The 19773-nt window shown below is 46.4% G+C and overlaps 2 protein-coding genes across 2 annotated transcripts in view; both read left to right on the top strand.

Moving 5' to 3' along the window:
• Positions 1-1896, top strand: part of tesk1b (testis associated actin remodelling kinase 1b) — a 34338-nt gene extending 32442 nt beyond the window's left edge. The window contains exon 11 of the mRNA XM_085349512.1: positions 48-1896. Coding sequence (XP_085205638.1) covers positions 48-1174 — 1127 coding nt within the window. The 3' untranslated portion in view covers positions 1175-1896. The remainder of the gene's footprint in view (positions 1-47) is intronic.
• Positions 1897-3236: 1340 nt separating this feature from the next.
• LOC146636390 (uncharacterized) lies at positions 3237-6764 on the top strand. The gene is made up of 7 exons (XM_085350791.1): positions 3237-3300; positions 3511-3631; positions 4837-5006; positions 5139-5317; positions 5602-5764; positions 6228-6352; positions 6456-6764. The coding sequence occupies exons 1-7, from the start codon at positions 3237-3239 to the stop codon at positions 6762-6764; spliced, it is 1131 nt and encodes a 376-aa protein (XP_085206917.1).
• Positions 6765-19773: the final 13009 nt, after the last annotated feature.

The following is a 19773-nucleotide window of genomic DNA, read 5'->3' as shown; positions in this document are numbered from 1 at the left end:
GAACTCTGTCTCACTTCTGTAAACTAACACGATTGTTCTGCTTTCAGAAGCAACTTCTCCGCCTGTCAGCCCTGTGCGAAGGCGATCCCTGGGCCTGCTGTTAGACCAGCGTCTCTCCCGCAGCAAATCCGACATGCTCCATCCTTCAGAGACGCCGCCTACTGCTACCTTGGCTCCTCCTGCTCGGTTTAACCCCTTCTCCCAAAGGGAGGATCTCAAAGGCGGGAAGATAAAGCTGTTTGACACGCCCAGCAAGTCGGTCATCTCCCTGACCTTCACGCTGCCTCCTCCACCAGACTGCGATGACACCACTGCATCTGATGCGGATGCTGTCGACATGCCCAGGAGGCACAGGCGCTGCCACTCGCTGCCTTGCACACCTCCTCCACACCTCACGTCGGCACCAAACACCGTTCTCTCTGAGGAGTCTCCGTCTGAGACGGAAGTGAACGACGCAACTGAAGAGGACTGTCTTCTAGAAGACAAGGATGCTTACAGGGCGAGCGATTCAGGTCTCCCTCTGTCTCTCGAGGCGCTGTCAGTAAACATGTTTGACCATGAGAAGGAGGCGAAGCTGCAGCAGCAGCAGGAGGAAGGGAGGGAGGAGGAGCCAATGGACTGCACTAGTTCCCCAGACATGCAAGACAGCACTTCGTCTCCTTACTCCAAACTTTCCTCTCCTCTTTCCCATTTCTCATCTCCCTTACAACCATCCAGTCCTCCTTTCTCAAACGGCTGGGGGTCGGCCATCTCTAACGGGCCTCCGTGCCTGCCACCGCTCTCCAATTTGGTCAACAATAATGTGGTTGTGAGTCGACCACTGGGCTGGAGCACCGCCACCAACAGCACTCCCACAACCAACAACAACGGCTACCACTCCCCAACAGGAGACCCCGCGGGCTCTTCTCCCTTTGGCTCTGGCAGCGGACACTCTCTGGACCAGGAGGAGGTCATCTCCTCATGTCCTGGCTGCTGCCTGGCTGGCCTCCGGTTCCCCTCAGTGTGTCTGAGAGCTCCTCCACGGCGTAACCCTTACAAGAACTTGAACGGAGACCACGCGGCCTCTCACGGGCTGCTTTGTTCAGGACCCAAGGGCCTTCCGCCCTCCCCCACACCCACAACCACAACCACCAGCCTGGAGCCGGGACTCGCCTTGCCTGGGGTGCAAACATAAACCCTGATTCTTCAACACCAAATGCACATAGAGCAGACGTGCAAACTGCACCAAAAGGTCACATTCTGGGGAATTAAGCAGGTCCTCTTTAAAATTTGCACAGATTTTAACGCAGCAATACTCTGCTTATTTTCCAGACACACTTTTTTGGTGCACAGGTGACTCTTAAGTGTTTGGGTCGCTTTACAGAGAGACTCCAAAACCGGCTGATTTTCTCCAACAAAGCCGTGGGACGTAAAACCTTTCAGGCGACGCCCTCTGCTGGACTGAGGGTGGCACAGCCTGTGACGTCAGCCGTGCCTGTATAGATCTGATCGGCAGCGTCCAGAACTGATCAGCATGTAAACACTCCAGTCTGGGATCCACATCAGTTGGATGTTGAATATTTGCAGATGTATAGATTGATATGTCAGAGGATCCTGGAATGAGGAATGTTCAGCTTAGTATTATCGTTGTTGCAATGATGTTCGGTGCTGAATGAACAGGCAGTTTTGCTTTGTCTTTAATTATCAGGTGTATGATGCTCTGCTGAGGTGTGTTTGTGAATTGAATGCAGGTGTGTGTGATGGATTCAGAGTGTGTGTGATGTACACCATTCTTAAGACTATTTTTGTTGCTGTATGATCTCTGTTGGTCCTTCTGATTGCCTGGTTAAGCACTTCAGCTGTATTATTGTTAATAAGGAAACTGTTTATCATTATATTTGGGAATGAAGGTCTTTGACCTGCTTAAGAGATGTACAGATTCTTATTATTTAAACATGGCATTGAATAAAAAGACAGAATGCACTCATGTCTTTGATCTGCTGTGTCTACTTTGTTTTGGCTGCTTTAGATTCCTGGGGTGTTTCTTATAATCTTTTCATCTCTATTTCAGGATAAATTGTCAACAGTTATGACCAAAATCTACAACCCCCATCTGCTTCAAATGTATTTATTTACATTGGAGCAATCCTAAACAGTCGTGAAACCCATTATTTATTCTGATGAGCAAATACACAAATCTTTGTGTATTTCCAAAAATTCAGCCCTCTTATTCTCCACATTATGGAAGCTTGTTTTGAGGGGGGGGGGGTGTTTCAACATTTTGGGGGTTTTGAGTTTGCGCTCACCCCCCCCTCCCCCCAACAGAAAGTGGACTACAAACTGAAACCAGAAAGCTTCTGGTCTCGAAGTTTTATTGCAAAGACATTCTGCAAATTCATAAGCACATATTTTTGTAGTGATTAACCCTGTAGAGCCTCCATCCTCATGGATTAGTACTACTGGAAGTATCTTCCTGTTAAAGGAAAGTTCTTCCTTCCCACGGTCACCAAGTGCTTGCTTGTAGGGGTGTTGTCTAATTGTTGGGTTTTTCTCTCCAACATTGTAGGGTGTGTATGAAGTGTACTGCAGCAGCTGTTGTTTTTAATGAAGTAATAAACTGAATGAAAATGTGCAGTTTGGTTGACGTTGATCACAAAGAGGAAATCATACATTTAAATAAACATTTAGGTTATCCTTGATGTTGCAGTATAAACGCTGCAAACTGGAAAGTTTTGCCGCGTGTTGTGGCAGTTTGGCAAAGCACCTTTAATAACGGTAGAAAGGAAATTATTTATTTATTTATTTTAAAATGACTTTTTTTTTTTTTTTTTGTGACCTAAAGGTGTTTGTGGTTTGGTAGCCAAGCATAAAATTGACAACTGAAATGGGGTTAATGAGTACAGGAGCACCAAACGATCAGTAGAATGAACACTTCTTTCTTTACCTAATTTCCTCTGGGATTAATAAAGTATTCTGAATCTCATTACCATCCCAGTCTTGATTTTTATGGCCCTCCTCTTTAAGGAGATTAAAGCCTATCCTCTCCCTTACAAAATCACCAGCCTTCAATTAAATCCTTCTCTCTCTCCACCCCTTCCACCGTCCTGCTGTCCTCAGGCCCTCATTCTTGCCTGCAGCTTACTCCGTCTCAGTGCTTCTTTACAGGTGCATTTGTCTTGCTTTAAAGGGAGTCAGTCACCTCCAGGACTTTACACGCTCTATAAGCCCTTTCCTGATCCAGAGGTCACCAGGTTGTCATGGAAACACAAAGTATAACCTGGTTGATGGTGCTGCTGGGGTTGTACATCCTGTTCATCACAGGTAGGAACTGAAGTCAGCGTTGCTGTTAAAGCCCCCTGTTCAAACTGTGCTAAAAACCAGTTTGCATCAGGTCTTCTTCTCCCTCTGTGTGCGCTCGTGCTTTAAAGTGTTAACAAAATTGGCACAATCGGAGTCTGCTGACCAATGAAAACCTCTGTGTGTGTTATGTGTGTCTATTTTTGGTGTACGGGTTTCGTGCGAACTTCCCAGGGTCGAGCGAGTTAGTCTGTTACACTACAGTGGGATCACTGGACTTAGGTTGCCTCCTGCAGTGGGATTGTCCCCATGCCAGTCCTAATACCACCTACACTGTGCAGACAAAGACGCAGGGGTAAGTCTGTCTGAGTGTGTGTGTGTCAGAGAGGGAGACATATTCCTGTAACCTCACACACTGATTTTACTCCCACCAGTGCACAGACACTTTGCAGTTTATTGTGTCACGTTTAATTTTTTAATTTTTATTTATTTATTTATTTCTGCTGGTGTCTACAGCATTAGGTACGTTAAATTAGATGATCATGATTTTATTGTCTTCAGACACTTTTGGATTTGGCATTGGATCAGCTGTTAATATATAACTGCACAGTTACATTGTGCATACTGATTACAATAAGAATACTGAATAATGTGTATAACAAGAAATACAAATAATTTAGATTCTTGTGGAAAGGCAAACAAGTGTGTATCTATAGTACAGAGAAGTAATGAAAATAACTCATGAATTTCAAGATGAAAAGAGGATTGAAATGCAACAAATGCCCAATGTATCTATTTACCGGCCTCATGCTAACATCTAAGGTACTGTGAAACTTCTTGAGCCAGCCCTCATTTCTTCAGATTTTGCTAGGAGAATGGGAAATGCTAAATTATTGAAACATGCGCAAACATGCATGAAAATGGAGAATATGAGGCAAAAATAGAGACAATTCTAAGAGTCAGTATTTGGTATGACCACCTGGGATCACTGTGGTGCTGAAAAATGAAGCTGCTGCCAGTGTGAGATGATATTACATTGTGGATAAAAATTTTCTTTTCTGTATTCATAATTTCATCAATGTTGACAAAATTTCCAGCAGCACTGACTAAAATAGAGATACAGAAACCATGAAAGAGCCTCCACTGTGTTTTATACTATGTGTTTTGTGACAGGCTGCTAGTATCCCCTAAAGATAAATGTTTAAATTGGCTGTTTGCTAAGTTGTCTGTTAAGTGTAGACACAACACTTGGTTGTAGACAAAACCCCCGAGTACAAGGACTGGACTGAAAATGGATGAAAAAGCATCCAAGATCCTAAGAAAAAAACTTAAGAGACCTACAGGAAGCCTGCTGTTCAAGAGCACTTTAAAAATGACAGGATAGTCTGATTCAAAGAAAAAAGGGTTGGCTTAAGACATTCCAAAGTCTGCTTTGCAGCTAGCTCTGACGTTACATGTTTAAATGGTATGCATATATGGTAAATTATATCATATGTAACTTTAAAGTTAATTCTAAATGCAATACTTACTTGTTCTTTAATTTTGGTGTTACTATTGCAGGGACCCGTGGCAGGATGTGCCATGGTGCATCTGGATCTCGTCCCGAAGCTGTGACATCTCTCAGGTCTTCTCAAACTTTGAGCTCTACAACATGATTCGCCTTGGTGTTCACCTCAGTCCCAGCTCCACTGTGTGGCTCAAACCACGCAAGTTTGACTACAGTGACTTCAGTAAGTAACAGTCCATAATGTTTCTGTAATGAAGCTAAGTGAAAATGTGCCACAGACTGAGGAGACTCTGCAGGTTTACTTTTCAAATATCATGGGTGGTTTGAATTTGAAGCCTCTGTCTCTCCTCTGCAGACTTCAGTCCTCCTTCTGTTTCCGTCTCTTTGAAAGACGATCAGATGGTGGTGCAGGTGCACTTCCCCTGTGCTGCCAACAGGAGGTGCTCTCTGGAGAGGTGCTGTCCCATCTCTAAGTTGATTGATCCCTGGACCACAGTGACTGTGTATACTGAGCCGAGTGGTGCAGAATACCAGGTGTGGCTATGCTTTGTCTCCAGTTCTACTGATATTTAAGAACAAGGAAGTATTGTGTTCAAAAGGAACGTTAAAGCTAAATACACTTTAAATATGTAGTGTTAGCTTTAGGTTTTTCTTTGGCTGCTTTGCTACTGATTTTCAGCTCAGTTCTTGTACCTGACCATTTTCAAGGGAATGTTTGTTTGTTAAGCTACTTCAGATTGACCTATGAATCATTCAAGCAGCAGTACCAGTAGTGGTAGTAGTACCAGCTACACATTATACATGCTTGTTTCTTTCAGAGCCGCACAGTCTGGACTCAGGAGGTCGTGTCGTATGTGGAGTTCTCCGGTTTGCCTCTGGGTCAGAAATATTGTGCTGAGGCCAACTTCTCCTTCCCAACCTTTGCCATGGCGGCTTCACCGAAATCAGCCCCTCAGTGCGTTGAAACAGTCGCCAGTTCAGGTGAGGAGATGAGATACAGTTTACTTTAAAAACTAGAGGTTCCCAAATTAGCAGCTACCTGAACCATCTTCACGTTCGATAGCTTAAGAAATCACTGCTGCTTCTATAGTTTTGACACTGAGTACAGAAAACAGACCTGTCCATGGATCATTCACAACACATCCTACTTTCATTAGTTATGAGGTCCAAAATACTGCTTAGGTGCTATTAGGATACTAAGAACCTCCCATGAAACTGCAAGAAAGCCTCATAAAGACAGCTGTGCTTGGATCCTTAAACGATGTGAACCGCACTTTATAAGTCCAAGAGGTCAGCTGGATCTACTGCAGAAGCTTGGCTTGCCTCTTCCTACAGCTTTTCTGGTGATACAACTTGTAAATCTTGGGTCTGAAATGATTTAGTGTAGTTCTCTGCTTTTTTTGAGCAGAGACATGTTCAACCTGCATGCATTTCTTCCCTACAGGGCTGCTGCCAGCGCTGTGTATGGGAATCGGGCTGACTTCCCTTCTTCTTTTCCCAATTCTCATCATGTATCTACGAAAATCAAGACAAGCTACACCAGCTACTGAGAATCAGCCCAAGGCTCCGGTATGATTTATTGTGTTTCACTTTATTTCACCCTCTGTTTTTATAAAATACTTAAACACATGCAGTTTTTCAGAATAAAACATTTCTTCTTTCATTCCTTAAGTCGTCTGCTCAAGAGCCGATCCCTTTGGTTCCTCTGTCCCCGGGTATAGTTGACCCTTGTGAGATCCACTTGGAGTTTATTCCTGACCATGTTTCCACTGAGCCCTTTTCTGGCATTGTGTCCAATCAGAATCTAAATCACAAACAGGGAAGCATGCACTCCAGCAATCGTCTCAATTATGACACCAAATCGGATGAAGTGTACTGGGACAGCGGAGGGATGGAGCTAGATCGCGGCCTGGACTCTGGCATCAGCATCCCACTTGTTTCTCGCTCTTCTGAAGAGACATGTGAGCCCCATGGAGACTGAAAGGTTGAGAGCTTTCTCTTCGTGAATGTTGCTCTGTAAGGCTGGAGTTTGCCTCTTTCTCCCTCAGGGATGAAATAGGAGACTAAACTGCTCAAAGTATGGACTGGTCCATTTAAAATGTTTGGATGTGTTTCATCTATTATGGTCAAACACATTATGATTATCTGGAAGTTGACAACAAGTTGTCTTCATAGATTTTGGAAGCTAGACCTTTAAGCAAACATTGATGAGAAGGCCCTAAACACAGGATAAATTGAAGCCTTAAAAACTATAGTTTCAGAAAACCTTTTCTGCTGATGAAAACCAAGTGATAGGACTGAAACCTAGTGACTGACTGTTAAATAGATATCCAGGTTCAAAAATGAACTGTAACAGGAAACAATTGTCTTTTCCCCAGTTTGTAAGTACACATACATAAAATCTTTAGCTGAAGTCAAGAGCACCTGGTTAGATTTTTTTTGTCTACAAAAAATAAATAAATCTGCAGAACTGAGTTAACTACAATTACATTAAAAAAAGAACATTTTCACAGGACTGGATAGAGTCTTAAAAAATGAGTACACCCCATGATTTGGGTGTCCAGAGGAGTTCATGGTTCATGGTGTTTTTCTGTTTTAGTTTTTCTGTGAAGAACTTTGTGATTTTTGTCTTGAAAGGTGCTATACAAATAAAATTTTACTTTACTTACTTACTTACACAATGACTCCAAGGTGTCCAGGTCCTGTGCCTGCAAAACAAGTCTAAATCATCACCCGTGCATCACCGTGTGTCACAGTGGCTATGACGTGTTTGGTTTTCTCCAAATGTGGTGCTGTACTTCATGGCCACACATCTCCATTTAGGTCGCATCTGTCCAAAGAACATTGTTCCAGAACTTCTGTGGTTTGTTCAGAAGCAACTTTGCAACCTCAGCCGAGCTGCCTGGGTTTTTTTTTTTTTTTTTAGAGAGAAGAGACTTTATTCTGACAACCTCTCCAAACACATCAAAAAATGCTCTGTTTTTTTTCTAATTGTTCTGATATGAACCATTTAAGTGACTAACTGAGCCCTGTAGTGTCTGAGAAACAGCAAAAAACCCAAGCTATGTCTACCTTGAGGTGAATTTGCTGGGATGGAAACTCCTGGGAAGATTTAGCAATGCGTTAAAACACAAATCAGATAACTGCCAAAACGTCTGCTTGCATAGAGGCTGTCAGACTTGCTGATGAACAGGTAATCAAGTGCATTTGATTATCACCACCCTCTTCATTTCTGTCGAAGCAGTAAAAGATGTATTTAGTTTTTCATAGGATTACACCGAACCTGCAATCGCTTACTTTTTCACATGACTGCAGACGGCTCAGCACTGCAACTACAAAGACAACAGTTTGAACCATTAAGATCTGTTAGCTTAATATTTTAACCTTTATTCAACTACTTCTAGTACAAAATAGCAGTGATACGTTGTGTTCACCAGTGACCATTTTCCCCCCAGTTATCCGTTATCAGCAAATAATTTCAGTTGTGCTATTAGCTATTTCGATTGTTATCCATGCTGTTAGCTTGCAACTGAAATGCTAGCCATTGCAGTATTGTGTTTCTATTGTCTATCCATGATATTCAGTGGTATCATTAGCTTCTCAAATATCTCTAACTGTTAGCCATATTGCTTTTTAATGATCAATTTCTATCATTTGTTCACATTTTGGATGTGTATAGTTAAAAGTTATTACATGGGCTGACCTCCTGGGAAGATTGTAGCAACACATTAACGCACAGTTGTGCTATTAGCTATTTCAGCTGTTATCCTTTTTATCTTACAATTCACATGCAAGCCACTGTACTACTGTATTTTAACTGTTTATCCATTATATTCGATGCAATATCGTTTGAAATATGATAGCCAGACTGCTAATTACCGTTTTCTATCATTTTGACCAATATTTTTTAAAATAATTTATGCATATTGCTGTTACTTAGTTTTTTAATTCTGCTTCTTATTTTTTTTTGAGCGGGGCGCTGTCATGCTTGTTCAAGTCCACCCAGTTCTGTAAACCCCCAGCTGCTGTAGAAACAGGCTACATCCTAATTGGGAGTTACTGTGAGGCTTATAATGGGTCCTCAGCACCCAATACTTGTCTTCTATTTTGGTTCTAATTATCAGACTGGCTGCTGTGTTGGTTGTCCAATGAGTTTTCATGAGTTCACACCCCCCAAGGAGCGTCTTTGACGTGGATAATGGCTCCCTTAGGTTTGTTTGGGTGCCGTCTGTGCTTAACTCGGACCTCTGAACTTTCCTTCTCAGATTAGGCATCACATTGCAGAGGCAGCGATAAACAGAGGCCACCGGTTTACTGCTCACACTATGATTGTGTTTTGTTGTCCGCTATGAAGTAATAGAAATGTGGCTCCTAATCTGAAACCTACAAGCAGATTCCTGTCAGATATGAGTCAGTGTTTCAGGAAGAGGGTCAGAGAACTAGATGGTGAGTGAAAATTATCAGTCAAGCAAAAATTGTTTATCTGGGAGGTCCAAAAGAAGCCGTTTTGTGTGCGTGTGTAAACGTCAACTTACTCGGAGAGTGGTTCTTGTCCCCCCTGCTTTTTGTGCTGTATTCCACTCCAAACCATAGCTTCATAAACAAGAGCTAGGAAAACTTTAGACCCCCCACATACTGCCGGCAGCTCTGCCGATAACATAGTGTGTTATTTTTCTGTCATTCATTGCTGTAAAATGTTTCTGACTCACAGTTGCCCCATCAGAGCTTTGCTGCCTCTAACCCGTGACTCGCACCTCATCCTGCACGAAGACAAGAAACATCTTGACATCTCACTTTTTTTCCTTCTGTTTTGCTGGTGTTGCATTCTTTCCGCAACATTGGGAAGTCCTGCGGGTTTGGCCATCCAATATTGTTTGTTTCCCCATCTGACTTTTCCAGAGTCCACAGAGACCTGGGGGTTACCAAAGCTCCACATACAAGCCTTTGGTTTGGCTTTGTTAATAACTACAGCGCATTATCTGCCATTTGTATTATTCAAGAAGTTTTCTTGGACAGGGTATTTTTTATCAGCCTCCAGTCTGTGACAGCTCTCTGCTACCTGATAATGACATGGAGTTTACCTATAACGCTTGTTTACAAACTGATAAATTATCCTTGTAGCAAAAACTGTCGTAATCTTAAAGGTAATCACGTTTTCCTCGTAAGGCTTAGTTAATTGTGTTGAAAGTGATGGCTTTTTAATATCATCCCTAATACCTAATCTACATGTAGTTTAACACAACGGTACACAATAATGTTTAGAGCGCCTCTTGATCATTTCGCAGCAGTGAGGTTTTTATGTTTTTCTGGTTTGGATGTGTGCTGGCCCTTGAGAGACTCCTAATTTAAAAAGTCATTGCTTCATTGTATAAAGCAACAAGCAATGTGAAGAAAAAAAATAATATATTTGTGATTTCTAATCCTTGAATGCAGCTCAGCTACAAAAGAGTTTGATCAAAATAGGACTGGTACTAAAACACTGCTTACAGTGTAGCGAATCTCTTCATGAGCGAAATGAAGAGTAACTCCTACCTGGTATTGTGTGAAAAACAAATTGCCTCCTAAACCTAATAACTGGTTTTGCTGTCCTTCCCACTAAGAACTGCAATCAGGCATTTGTGATTACTGGCAGTGAGTCTCTCACATCACTATGGAGATACTTTAGCCACTCCTCTTTGCACAGCAGTAGTCACTTTCCCAGCATGAGCGACCTTTTGAAGGTCCTTTTAAAGGTCATGCCAACATATTTTAATTGGATTTAAGTCTGGACTTGGACTAGGCCACTCCAAAACCTTCATTTTGTTTGTTTAGCCATCTTGAATTGGAGTCCCTGCTGTGTTTCTGACCATTGTCCTCCTCTATAACCTGAGTGCTCTCGAGCTACAGGGCATGAAGTGATGATCCAATACTCTCCTTCAAGGTTGTTTGGTAGAGAGAAGAACTCATAGTTCCAACAATTACAGCAAAGCAGCCTCAGACCATCACACTACCATCACCATGTTTGACTGCTGGTATGAAATGCTGGCTTAGTTTACTTCTGCTCAAACAGGACTCCAACCCTTCAAAAAGTTAGGTCAGTAGTAGTTTTTTCCTTGAACTCTCCCATGGATGTCATTTTTGCCCAGTCTCTCTCATATTGTTGAATCATAAACTCAGAAATCAGTAAAAGGGGCGAATACGTCTTCTCTTTAATATAATAAAGATGCTGTTGGATGATTAACCATTGTGAAGTAACCCCTGTGGGTTAAAAGTTCAGCTAATACTGAACTAGATGAGGTTTGTTTTCAGTGAAGATTTCAATCATACTGGAGGGACAGAGGACCTGACCTTAGTTGAGGTGAGGTAGGTCCAGAATTTCCAGGAAGGCCTCTTTATTTATTCTCTGTCATCTGATCAGGATATTTGGTTTTGATAGATTTGTTTTATACCAAAGGGCATCTTCTTGAGCCAATGTGTAAATCTTCCAGGTCAAAAGAACGATTCTGTTTGTGGTCACCGTTCCTGGGTACAGAGCAATCGCATGGCGAATGAAAACTGCCAGTTTGTGGTTAAACCTGATGTATTTGGACTGTTTTTGAGAGCCATTCAACAGCTGCAGTCCAAAAGTTGCATAATGTCAGGAAAAACCAAAACAAACCAAAAACCCCCCCAGATGTGCTTACAGACTCAAAACATTGGTTCAGTTTAGTTTAAGTATTAAAGTGTACACATCACCTTGCTGATAAATGACACTAATATTCACCTTTAATTCTCATATTAACATTTAAGAGACCGAATTAATAGTTACAGATTTTAATAAGAGCTACCATAAAAGTTTATGGGCAGAAATCTGTGCCATCAGAAACTGAATTTGAATAAGTTCAATTTGAATTTGAATTGCTCAGATTGAATCTGAATTGTAACTTGAATAAATGCTTTTGAAAACTGAATTTGAATTAGTCTAATTTGAAATTGAATTTATGGTTTGAAAATGATCATCACTAATTGAAATTGAATTTTATATTTTGAAAATGAATTGATTTGCTTTGAAACTGCATTTTATCCTTTAAAAATTCAGCTCTCGAATAATTTCAGTTTCACTTCTCACCATTCAGTTTCAGTTCTACAATTCAATTTCAGTTCCAAAATTCAGTTTTTTGGAACTTACATCCGGTTCCGGTTCAAGCGCAGATTAATAGAACTACGTTTTACTAGCGGACCGAAAGTGTTACTGACGGGAATCTACAGCGTCTTGAGCTGAATTAAGACTTCAGAAGTCATTCGTCATGTCGATTGACCAGCGGATAAACTCTCAGGTTGGTAATAAATGTATTACATGTATAAGAACAAGCGTCATGTTAACAAATGATAGCCGTAAGGTAACTTTTATGCTTATTGTAGCTGTTAGCTAAAAGCGCTAATTTAGCGTAGTTTGCCCTGAATTCAGATTTGACAACAAATATGATCGACTGTTTCTAGTAGAATTCCAGAGTTGTCATCTTGGACCCTCTCAGAGTACCCCTCTGTATGCTTGCAGAGACCCCTACAGTAGGGAAACATGCAAAACGGTGTCCAAACCTTTGTGTTTTAGCTTTATTTATGTCTTATGCTGGGCAGACACTGTGCGATTTTTTTCAGTCGCGCGATTCAGCTTCTGCTCAAACTGTACGATTGACTCGCAGGGGTTAGAAGTTCGTAGGTCACGATGCAGGGTCTCACACTATACGGCCCGATGCTCTGATGCGACCCGAGTGCTCACACTGTGCGTCCATAAAATGAAGGTTATAAGAGAAATTCTGTTGCTCGCTCTCTCTCTCTGTCTTTCACTCACACAGACACACGGCTAGCGCCCCGCTAGCCGTTTTAGCTAGTGAGCAGTTTAGCCAGTTTAGCTCCACTAACCCACGGTCGTTACAATTGGTGTCAGAAGTGGGATTCATGAGTGTCTAGCAGACACTATGGAGCCGACCATAGGTGAATTAGAGCGTGTAATCCGAGACAACAGCTTGCTTCTGGAAAGCATGGCTGCCGAGACCCAGCGGAGAAGACCCGAGCTGGGGCGGCCAGAGGGCCACAGCGCGCCCCGGAACAGCCACCCCCTGCTCTCCCTGCGACGGGAGGGGATTCCTGGGGCCGCGCCACAGCTTCCTGGCAGGACGGCTGCTAAGCTACAGCACTACACTGGGGCGATGCAGCTGGAGCCGTATCTGGCCCAAGTCACGCTGGCTGCCACTCACAACGGGTGGGGTCAAGAAGAGACTGCCACCCACCTGGCGCTTGCACTGGAGGGCCCAGCGCTCCAGGTTCTGCTGGACCTGCCCCCAGAGGAGCAGCGCGACCTCCGGGCTTTGACCACGGCGCTCGGCAGACGGTTTGGACAGAGACCACCGGCTGAACAGAGCAGGGAGGAGCTGGCTTGCCGACGCCGACGCGAGGGAGAGAGCCTGGGGTCCTTTGCTGCGGACGTCCGACTCTATGCCCGACGGGGCTATCCGACATTCCCAGGAGCGGCACGAGAGGAGCTGGGTCTCCACGCCTTCCTGAGGGGCCTCACACCGGAGAGGCTGCGACAGCATGTCCGGCTGTCATCCCCCCGAGACCTGGAGGAGGCATTGAGGGAGGCTGAGCGGGCTGAGGAGGTGCTGCGGGGCGAGTCAGTGACCCGACGATCGGTCAGGATGGTCGAGCGAGAGATGAACGCGTCCCAGTCGGATGAGGAGGAGGCCAGACGAGCCCAATCAGAGGCAGTTCCACGTCGGAGGCGCCGGACGGACTGCTGTTACCGGTGCGGGGAACCTGGTCACCTCGCCCGGAACTGTCCCGCACCTAGTCCTCGGAGCCGAGTGACATCACCGACGGGAAACGGCCACGGGGTGGGACAGTGAGGGAACCCCCACCCCAATCGTTAAACCCTCTCCATGACACTCATCCCGTGGTGGGCCGCTGTGGGTCCACCCGTGGACTGTACCTGGACTGTATAGTTGATGGACGGTCTTGCCGGGCCCTGGTAGACACGGGGTCCACCATCTGCTTGCTGCGAAGGGGGGTGCTCCCGGAGACGGGTGGCTCATTGCCAAAAGACTGGACCCCTACTCACACAGTGTTGTACACTGTCACAGGAGAAAAGACTGTGATGCCGGGGAAAAAGACTCTGCAGGTGGTGGTGGGAACGAACAGTGTGAACCATGAGTTCTGGCTTGCCGACATAACAGACGAGTGCATTGTTGGACTGGACTTGCTGGCCCACTGGGGGGCACGGGTCGATGTACCGGGAGTTGCCATCCACCTTGGTGCTGAGACCGTGCAGCTTCAAGTGGGCCGCGGTAGCCAGGGACAGGCCCCCACCCCACCAGCACCCCCAAAGCCCTTACGCCCCGCAGCTCCATGCCACAGCCAGGGGCCGAGGGCGGCAGGGGTGCGGAAGAGGACCCAGGGGGTGGACGTAAGCAGGGCCAACATCCCGCAGCCAGAGTCGCCGCCTAGCTCGGCAGTCTCCCCGTCACCTGAGACTGTCGCGGCAGTAGAGGAGCTTGGGCGGCGAAGTGGGGTGCACCTCAGTGCGACACAGCAGCAGCAGTTGCAGAGCCTCTTGGCAGAGTTTATGGACACTTTTGCCGCCAGGGAAGTGGACTGCACAAGGACGGGCCTGGTGCAACACACTATAGACACTGGAGCAGCTGCTCCAATCCGGCTGCGGCCCCACCGCCTGCCCCTCGCCAAACGCCAAGCTGCCAAGGGACTGATAAAAGAGATGGCAGCTAATGGCGTCATTGAACCCTCGGATAGTCCATGGGCCGCACCTATGGTTATGGTGCGGAAGAAAACAGGGGGGTGGCGCCCTTGTGTGGACTACAGGCGTCTGAACGCGGTCACCCGCAAGGACTCTTACCCGTTACCTCGCATCGATGACGCACTGGATTACATCGCTGGGTCCAGTTGGTTCAGCTCGCTAGACCTCCGCAGTGGGTACTGGCAGGTGGAGCTCGCTGCCGAGGCGCGGCCCAAGACTGCATTCACCATAGGGCAAGGACTGTGGCAGTTTAAGGTGATGCCTTTTGGACTATGCAATGCACCAGCCACGTTCGAAAGGTTAATGGAAAGGGTCCTCAAAGACATTCCCCGTGCCCGCTGCGTGGTCTATTTGGATGACTTGCTGACTCATGCTAAGGACTTTGAACAGGCCGTGGCCAACCTACGAGAGGTTCTGACTGCCATCCGCGGGGCCGGACTAAAGCTGAACCCGGCCAAGTGCAACCTTCTTGCTCGCCAGGTGAAGTTCCTGGGACATGTGGTGAGCGAACAGGGGGTGGCTACTGACCCCGAGAAGGTGGTTGCTGTGGGGGACTGGCCTACCCCATCGAACGTCGCCGAGCTACGAAGCTTCCTGGGGCTGGCCTCCTATTACAGGAGGTTTGTAAAAGACTTTGCCACCGTCGCTAGCCCCTTGCATCAGTTGACAAACAAGGGTCAGCGGTTTGGTTGGACGGAGGGCTGTGCAACGGCTTTCGAGCAGCTGAAAACTGCCCTTGTGAGTGCCCTGGTCTTGGTGTATCCTGACCCCAGCCAGCCTTTCCTTTTGGACACTGACGCCAGCAACGTGGGGGTCGGAGCGGTGCTCTCCCAGAGGGGAGAGGCTGAGGAGCGAGTGGTGGCATACTACAGCTGCAGCCTCAGCCGGGCCGAGAGGAATTACTGTGTTACCCGGCGTGAGCTGTTGGCTGTGGTCCTGGCGGTTCGTCACTTCCGACCTTACCTCCTGGGCACTAAGTTCCTGCTCAGGACAGACCACGCCAGCCTAACCTGGATGCTGAACTTTCGCCAGCCAGAGGGTCAGGTGGCCCGGTGGCTGGAAATACTACAAGAGTACGACTTTGAGGCCCAGCACCGACCAGGGCGGCAACACGCCAACGCTGACGCCCTGTCCAGGCGCCCCTGTTCTGCGGATGAGTGCCGGTACTGCAGGCGCATGGAGGAGCTGGACCGGGGTCCGACATCGGCAGCAGCAGAACCTGAGGGTGTGGATGAAGGGCAGGAACCTTTCACCGCGGCGGAGCTACAGCAGCACCAGGTGAGCGATCCAGCGCTGGAGATGGTGAGGGACTGGATGGAGGCAGGGACACGGCCAGACTGGTCCGCCGTGTCTTCCCAAGGGCCCGAGACAAAGTCGCTGTACTCCCAGTGGAACAGCCTGGAGCTCCATGGCGGTGTAATCTACCGGCGGTGGCGAGCGCCAGACGGGGGAGGCGACATACTCCAGCTCCTGGTTCCCCGGGCCTTGCGGCCTGAGGTCCTCCGCTGGGTCCATGGGGCTGCAGGTACTGGCCATTTTGGGAATGGCAAGACGTTGCGACGGCTGAGACGGCGGTTCTACTGGCCGGGGTGTCGTCAGGACGTGGAGATCCACGTCCACTGCTGTGACGACTGCACGGCGCAGAAAGGTCCCAGCCAGCGCTCCCATGCCCCATTGCAGCAATACCTAGTTGGGGCGCCAATGGAGCGGATCGGAGTGGATATCCTGGGTCCATTCCCTGTGACTGATGCCGGCAACCGGTATGTCCTGGTCGCGATGGATTATTTCTCAAAGTGGCCAGAGGCGTACGCGGTGCCGGACCAGAGTGCGGTGACGACGGCGCGGACTCTGGTGGATGAGATGTTCACGCGGTTTGGTGTACCGGAGGAGCTCCATAGCGACCAAGGGAGGAACTTTGAGAGCCAGGTGCTGGGAGAAGTGTGTCGGAGGCTGGGGGTGAGAAAAACGAGGACCACCCCCCTCCATCCTCAGAGCGATGGTCTGGTTGAGCGGTTCAACCGCACGCTGGCCACCCAGCTGGCCATCCTGACCAGCCAACATCAGAGGGACTGGGACCAACACCTGCCCCTTGTTTTGTGGGCATATCGAACAGCAGTGCAGGAGTCAAGTCAGTGTACTCCTGCGGCGTTGATGTTCGGAAGGGAGCTCCGGACCCCGGTGGACTTGGTGTTCGGAGCGCCCCCTGAGCCGGAGATTGCTGGTGGACCAGAGATGGACTACTTCCGGCGGCTCAGGGAGCGGTTGCACACGGTGCATCAACTGGCAAGACGGACATTGGAGGGAGCCGGGGCCCGCCAGAAACGGGCGTATGATACCCGTGCGCACGGTCCTATGCTGGGGGCCGGAGATCGGGTCTGGGTGTTCTGCCCCCAGAGGAAGCGGGGGCTGACCCCCAAGCTCATGAGCCACTGGCAAGGCCCGGGCGAAATCCTGGAACAGCTGTCGGAGGTGGTCTTCAGAGTCCGGATGCCGGGGCGGGGAAGGCGGGTGGTGCTACACAAGGACCGGCTGGCGCCATACCATCCGCTTGCCCCCAACCCGCAGGCTGGTGTGCAGCCTGGGGACTCCTCGCCCCCTACGCCCGGCCCGGAGGGGGGCGCCATGGATTCCCAGTCGAGGCCGAAGCGTACTCGACGCCGGCCCGGACATTTGCTGGACTACATTGTGGACAGTTAAGGTTGTGGGGACACTAAACCTTTTTGGGAGGGGGCTGTGTAATGACCTGGCTGGGGTTGTTAGCCAGGTGCATTCTGGGTATTGCGTTGTCTCTGTGTTTTCTATCGTTCTGCTAGTTCATATGTGTTTGATTTGCATGTTGTGTTAGTGTTATGTTAATGTAAGCCACAGTGAAGTTGATGTGTGTTCTGTGGAGGGGGGTGAATTGGCATGGTTGGCTGACACCGCGACTCTATGTGGTGGGAGCGTGATAGGGGTTCGGTGTCAGCAGTGTTACGTTGTGTGAAAAAAGATGGCAAATAAATGACTGGTGTGAACCACTACTGCCTCCTGCTGGATCATTTGGGGATTATCAGTCTGCTGCTGAGACGCTCGGGGTCGTGCGGTGTATGAGGCACGAGCGCTCTCCATTCGCTGTGAAGTTTAGCGATAGCTGCTAGCGCCCCGCTAGCCGTTTTAGCTAGTGAGCAGTTTAGCCAGTTTAGCTCCACTAACCCACGGTCGTTACAATATGATATACAACTATCACTGAAACAGCAAACTTTGTAAATAAGCAAACAACACTTCTCATTCTCTAAACGTTTGGCCACAGCTGTAGATTACACTATCAGTGCTTGTTCACTCTTGACAATAATAACATTTCTAAATTTACTTTGTGCATTTACAGATAAACAATATCTAATATTTTATTTAAATGACTGCTTTGTCTTTGAAAAGGGTGAAGAGCCTGAGGCCGGTGACAGTCCAGTTCTACTCTAAGTACATCCTTACAGTGGCTCACAGGACTAGGCCACATTCCTGTCCTGCCAGAAGAGAAGAGAAACTTCAGAGTCTTCATGCAGTTCAACCACACCTGTCATATTCCGTATGACAGGGGTCTCAAACTCCAGTCCTCAAAGGTCAAAGTGTCATGCAACTTTTCCATGCCCTCGAGGACTGGAGTTTGAGACCCCTGCCGTATGGTGTTCATGCTGTTTTCTACCCCACAGTTACAGCATGTCTGACTGCCTGTTCAGCATATGCAAAAATATATGATGAGTTTAAGCATGTGATGACAAAGGCCTTCCATTATGGTGTTTGTCATCACATGTCACAGACATCTGGATGATCATTTGGAATAAATAAAATACTAAAAACGTGTTACTTCATCTTTTATCTTTATTATTATTGTTCTTATTTTACACTTTTCATTGTTAGGCATTAGGTTTATTTGTAGTAGTCCTTTCCAACGTCTTTCCCTCTTCCATGTTACTGTGTCAGCTTGTCAGCATCTATTTGGGTTTGGAAGTGGAACAGAAAGTAAAGAAATCCAAAGTGCCATTAAAACCAGGAGAGGTTCTTATATTTCAGAAGAAGGGATTAATTCAAAAGAAATGACCTCAATGCCATATTTTATTTAGGAACCCTAGAGAGCACTTTGCAAAATAACACATTCTTATAATTTCACCCTCAGATGAGCCAAGCTACAACTGTCAGGGAAGGTGATGTAGGTACAGAGCATATGAGAGTGGTTAAGTTAATGTCTCTTGTCTAGATGAAGGCACAAGAGGGATGGATGGCAAGGCGTAGAGATTCAGTATCTTCAGTCTTCAGTGGACACTCCATTTCTGGCACAAAACACCTGTAAAAGATGGTCGATTTAGGAGGTGACCCGACAACTTCAGCCTGTCAAACATATTAATGGAGCAGTATGCTTTAAAAAAAAAAAAAATAAATTAAGCATTCACTCAGTACCCTAAGAATTATTATGGTAGTTAAACCCAGTGATAGTTGTATATCATATTATATCACTTCAAACAGAGATGATCCAGTAATGCTGCACTAATGAATTAGACTAACTATTCACTTTAGCTAAAGTTATTAAGTTAGCTACAAAGTTGGGATGCTGTGTAAGACATAAATAAAGCTAAAATACAAAGGTTTGGACACCGTTTTGCATGTTTCCCTACTGTAGGGTCTCTGCAAGCATACAGAGGGGGTACTCTGAGAGGGTCCAAGATGACAGCTTTGGAATTCTACTAGAAACAGTCGATCATATTTGTTTGTCAAAGCTGAATCCAGGGCAAACTACGCTAAATTAGCGTTTTTAGCTAACAGCTACAATAAGCATAAAAGTTACCTTACGGCTATCATTTGTTAACATGACACTTGTTCTCATACATGTAGTACATTTATTACCAACCTGAGAGTTTATCCGCTGGTCATTCGACATGACGAATGACTTCTGAAGTCTTACTTCAGCTCAAGACGCTGTAGATTCCCGTCAGTAACACTTTCGGTCCGCTAGTAGAACATAGTTCTATTAATCTGCGCTTGAACCGGAACCGGATGTAAGTTCCAAAAAACTGAATTTTGGAACTGAAATTGAATGGTGAGTAGTGAAACTGAAATTATTCGAGAGCTGAATTTTTAAAGGATAAAATGCAGTTTCAAAGCAAATCAATTCATTTTCAAAATATAAAATTCAATTTCAATTTAGTGATGATCATTTTCAAACCATAAATTCAATTTCAAATTAGACTAA

The sequence above is a fragment of the Diplotaxodon limnothrissa genome, linkage group LG3, assembly GCF_057381915.1.
Source record: "Diplotaxodon limnothrissa isolate DT_005_m linkage group LG3, D_limnothrissa_male_GT1.1, whole genome shotgun sequence".
NCBI lineage: Eukaryota > Metazoa > Chordata > Actinopteri > Cichliformes > Cichlidae > Diplotaxodon > Diplotaxodon limnothrissa.
Note: the sequence above shows the minus strand (reverse complement) of the source record. Positions and strands in the feature narration are given on the sequence as shown.

What these genes read in the sequence shown, in the direction of transcription:
- LOC146636390 (XM_085350791.1), top strand. Translation starts at nt 3,237, where the DNA reads ATGGAAACACAAAGTATAACCTGGTTGATGGTGCTGCTGGGGTTGTAC. An exon ending in GTGCAGACAAAGACGCAGGG is followed by an intron (nt 3,632 to 4,836) that starts GTAAGTCTGTCT and finishes TTACTATTGCAG; the next exon opens with GGACCCGTGGCAGGATGTGC. An exon ending in CGAGTGGTGCAGAATACCAG is followed by an intron (nt 5,318 to 5,601) that starts GTGTGGCTATGC and finishes TGTTTCTTTCAG; the next exon opens with AGCCGCACAGTCTGGACTCA.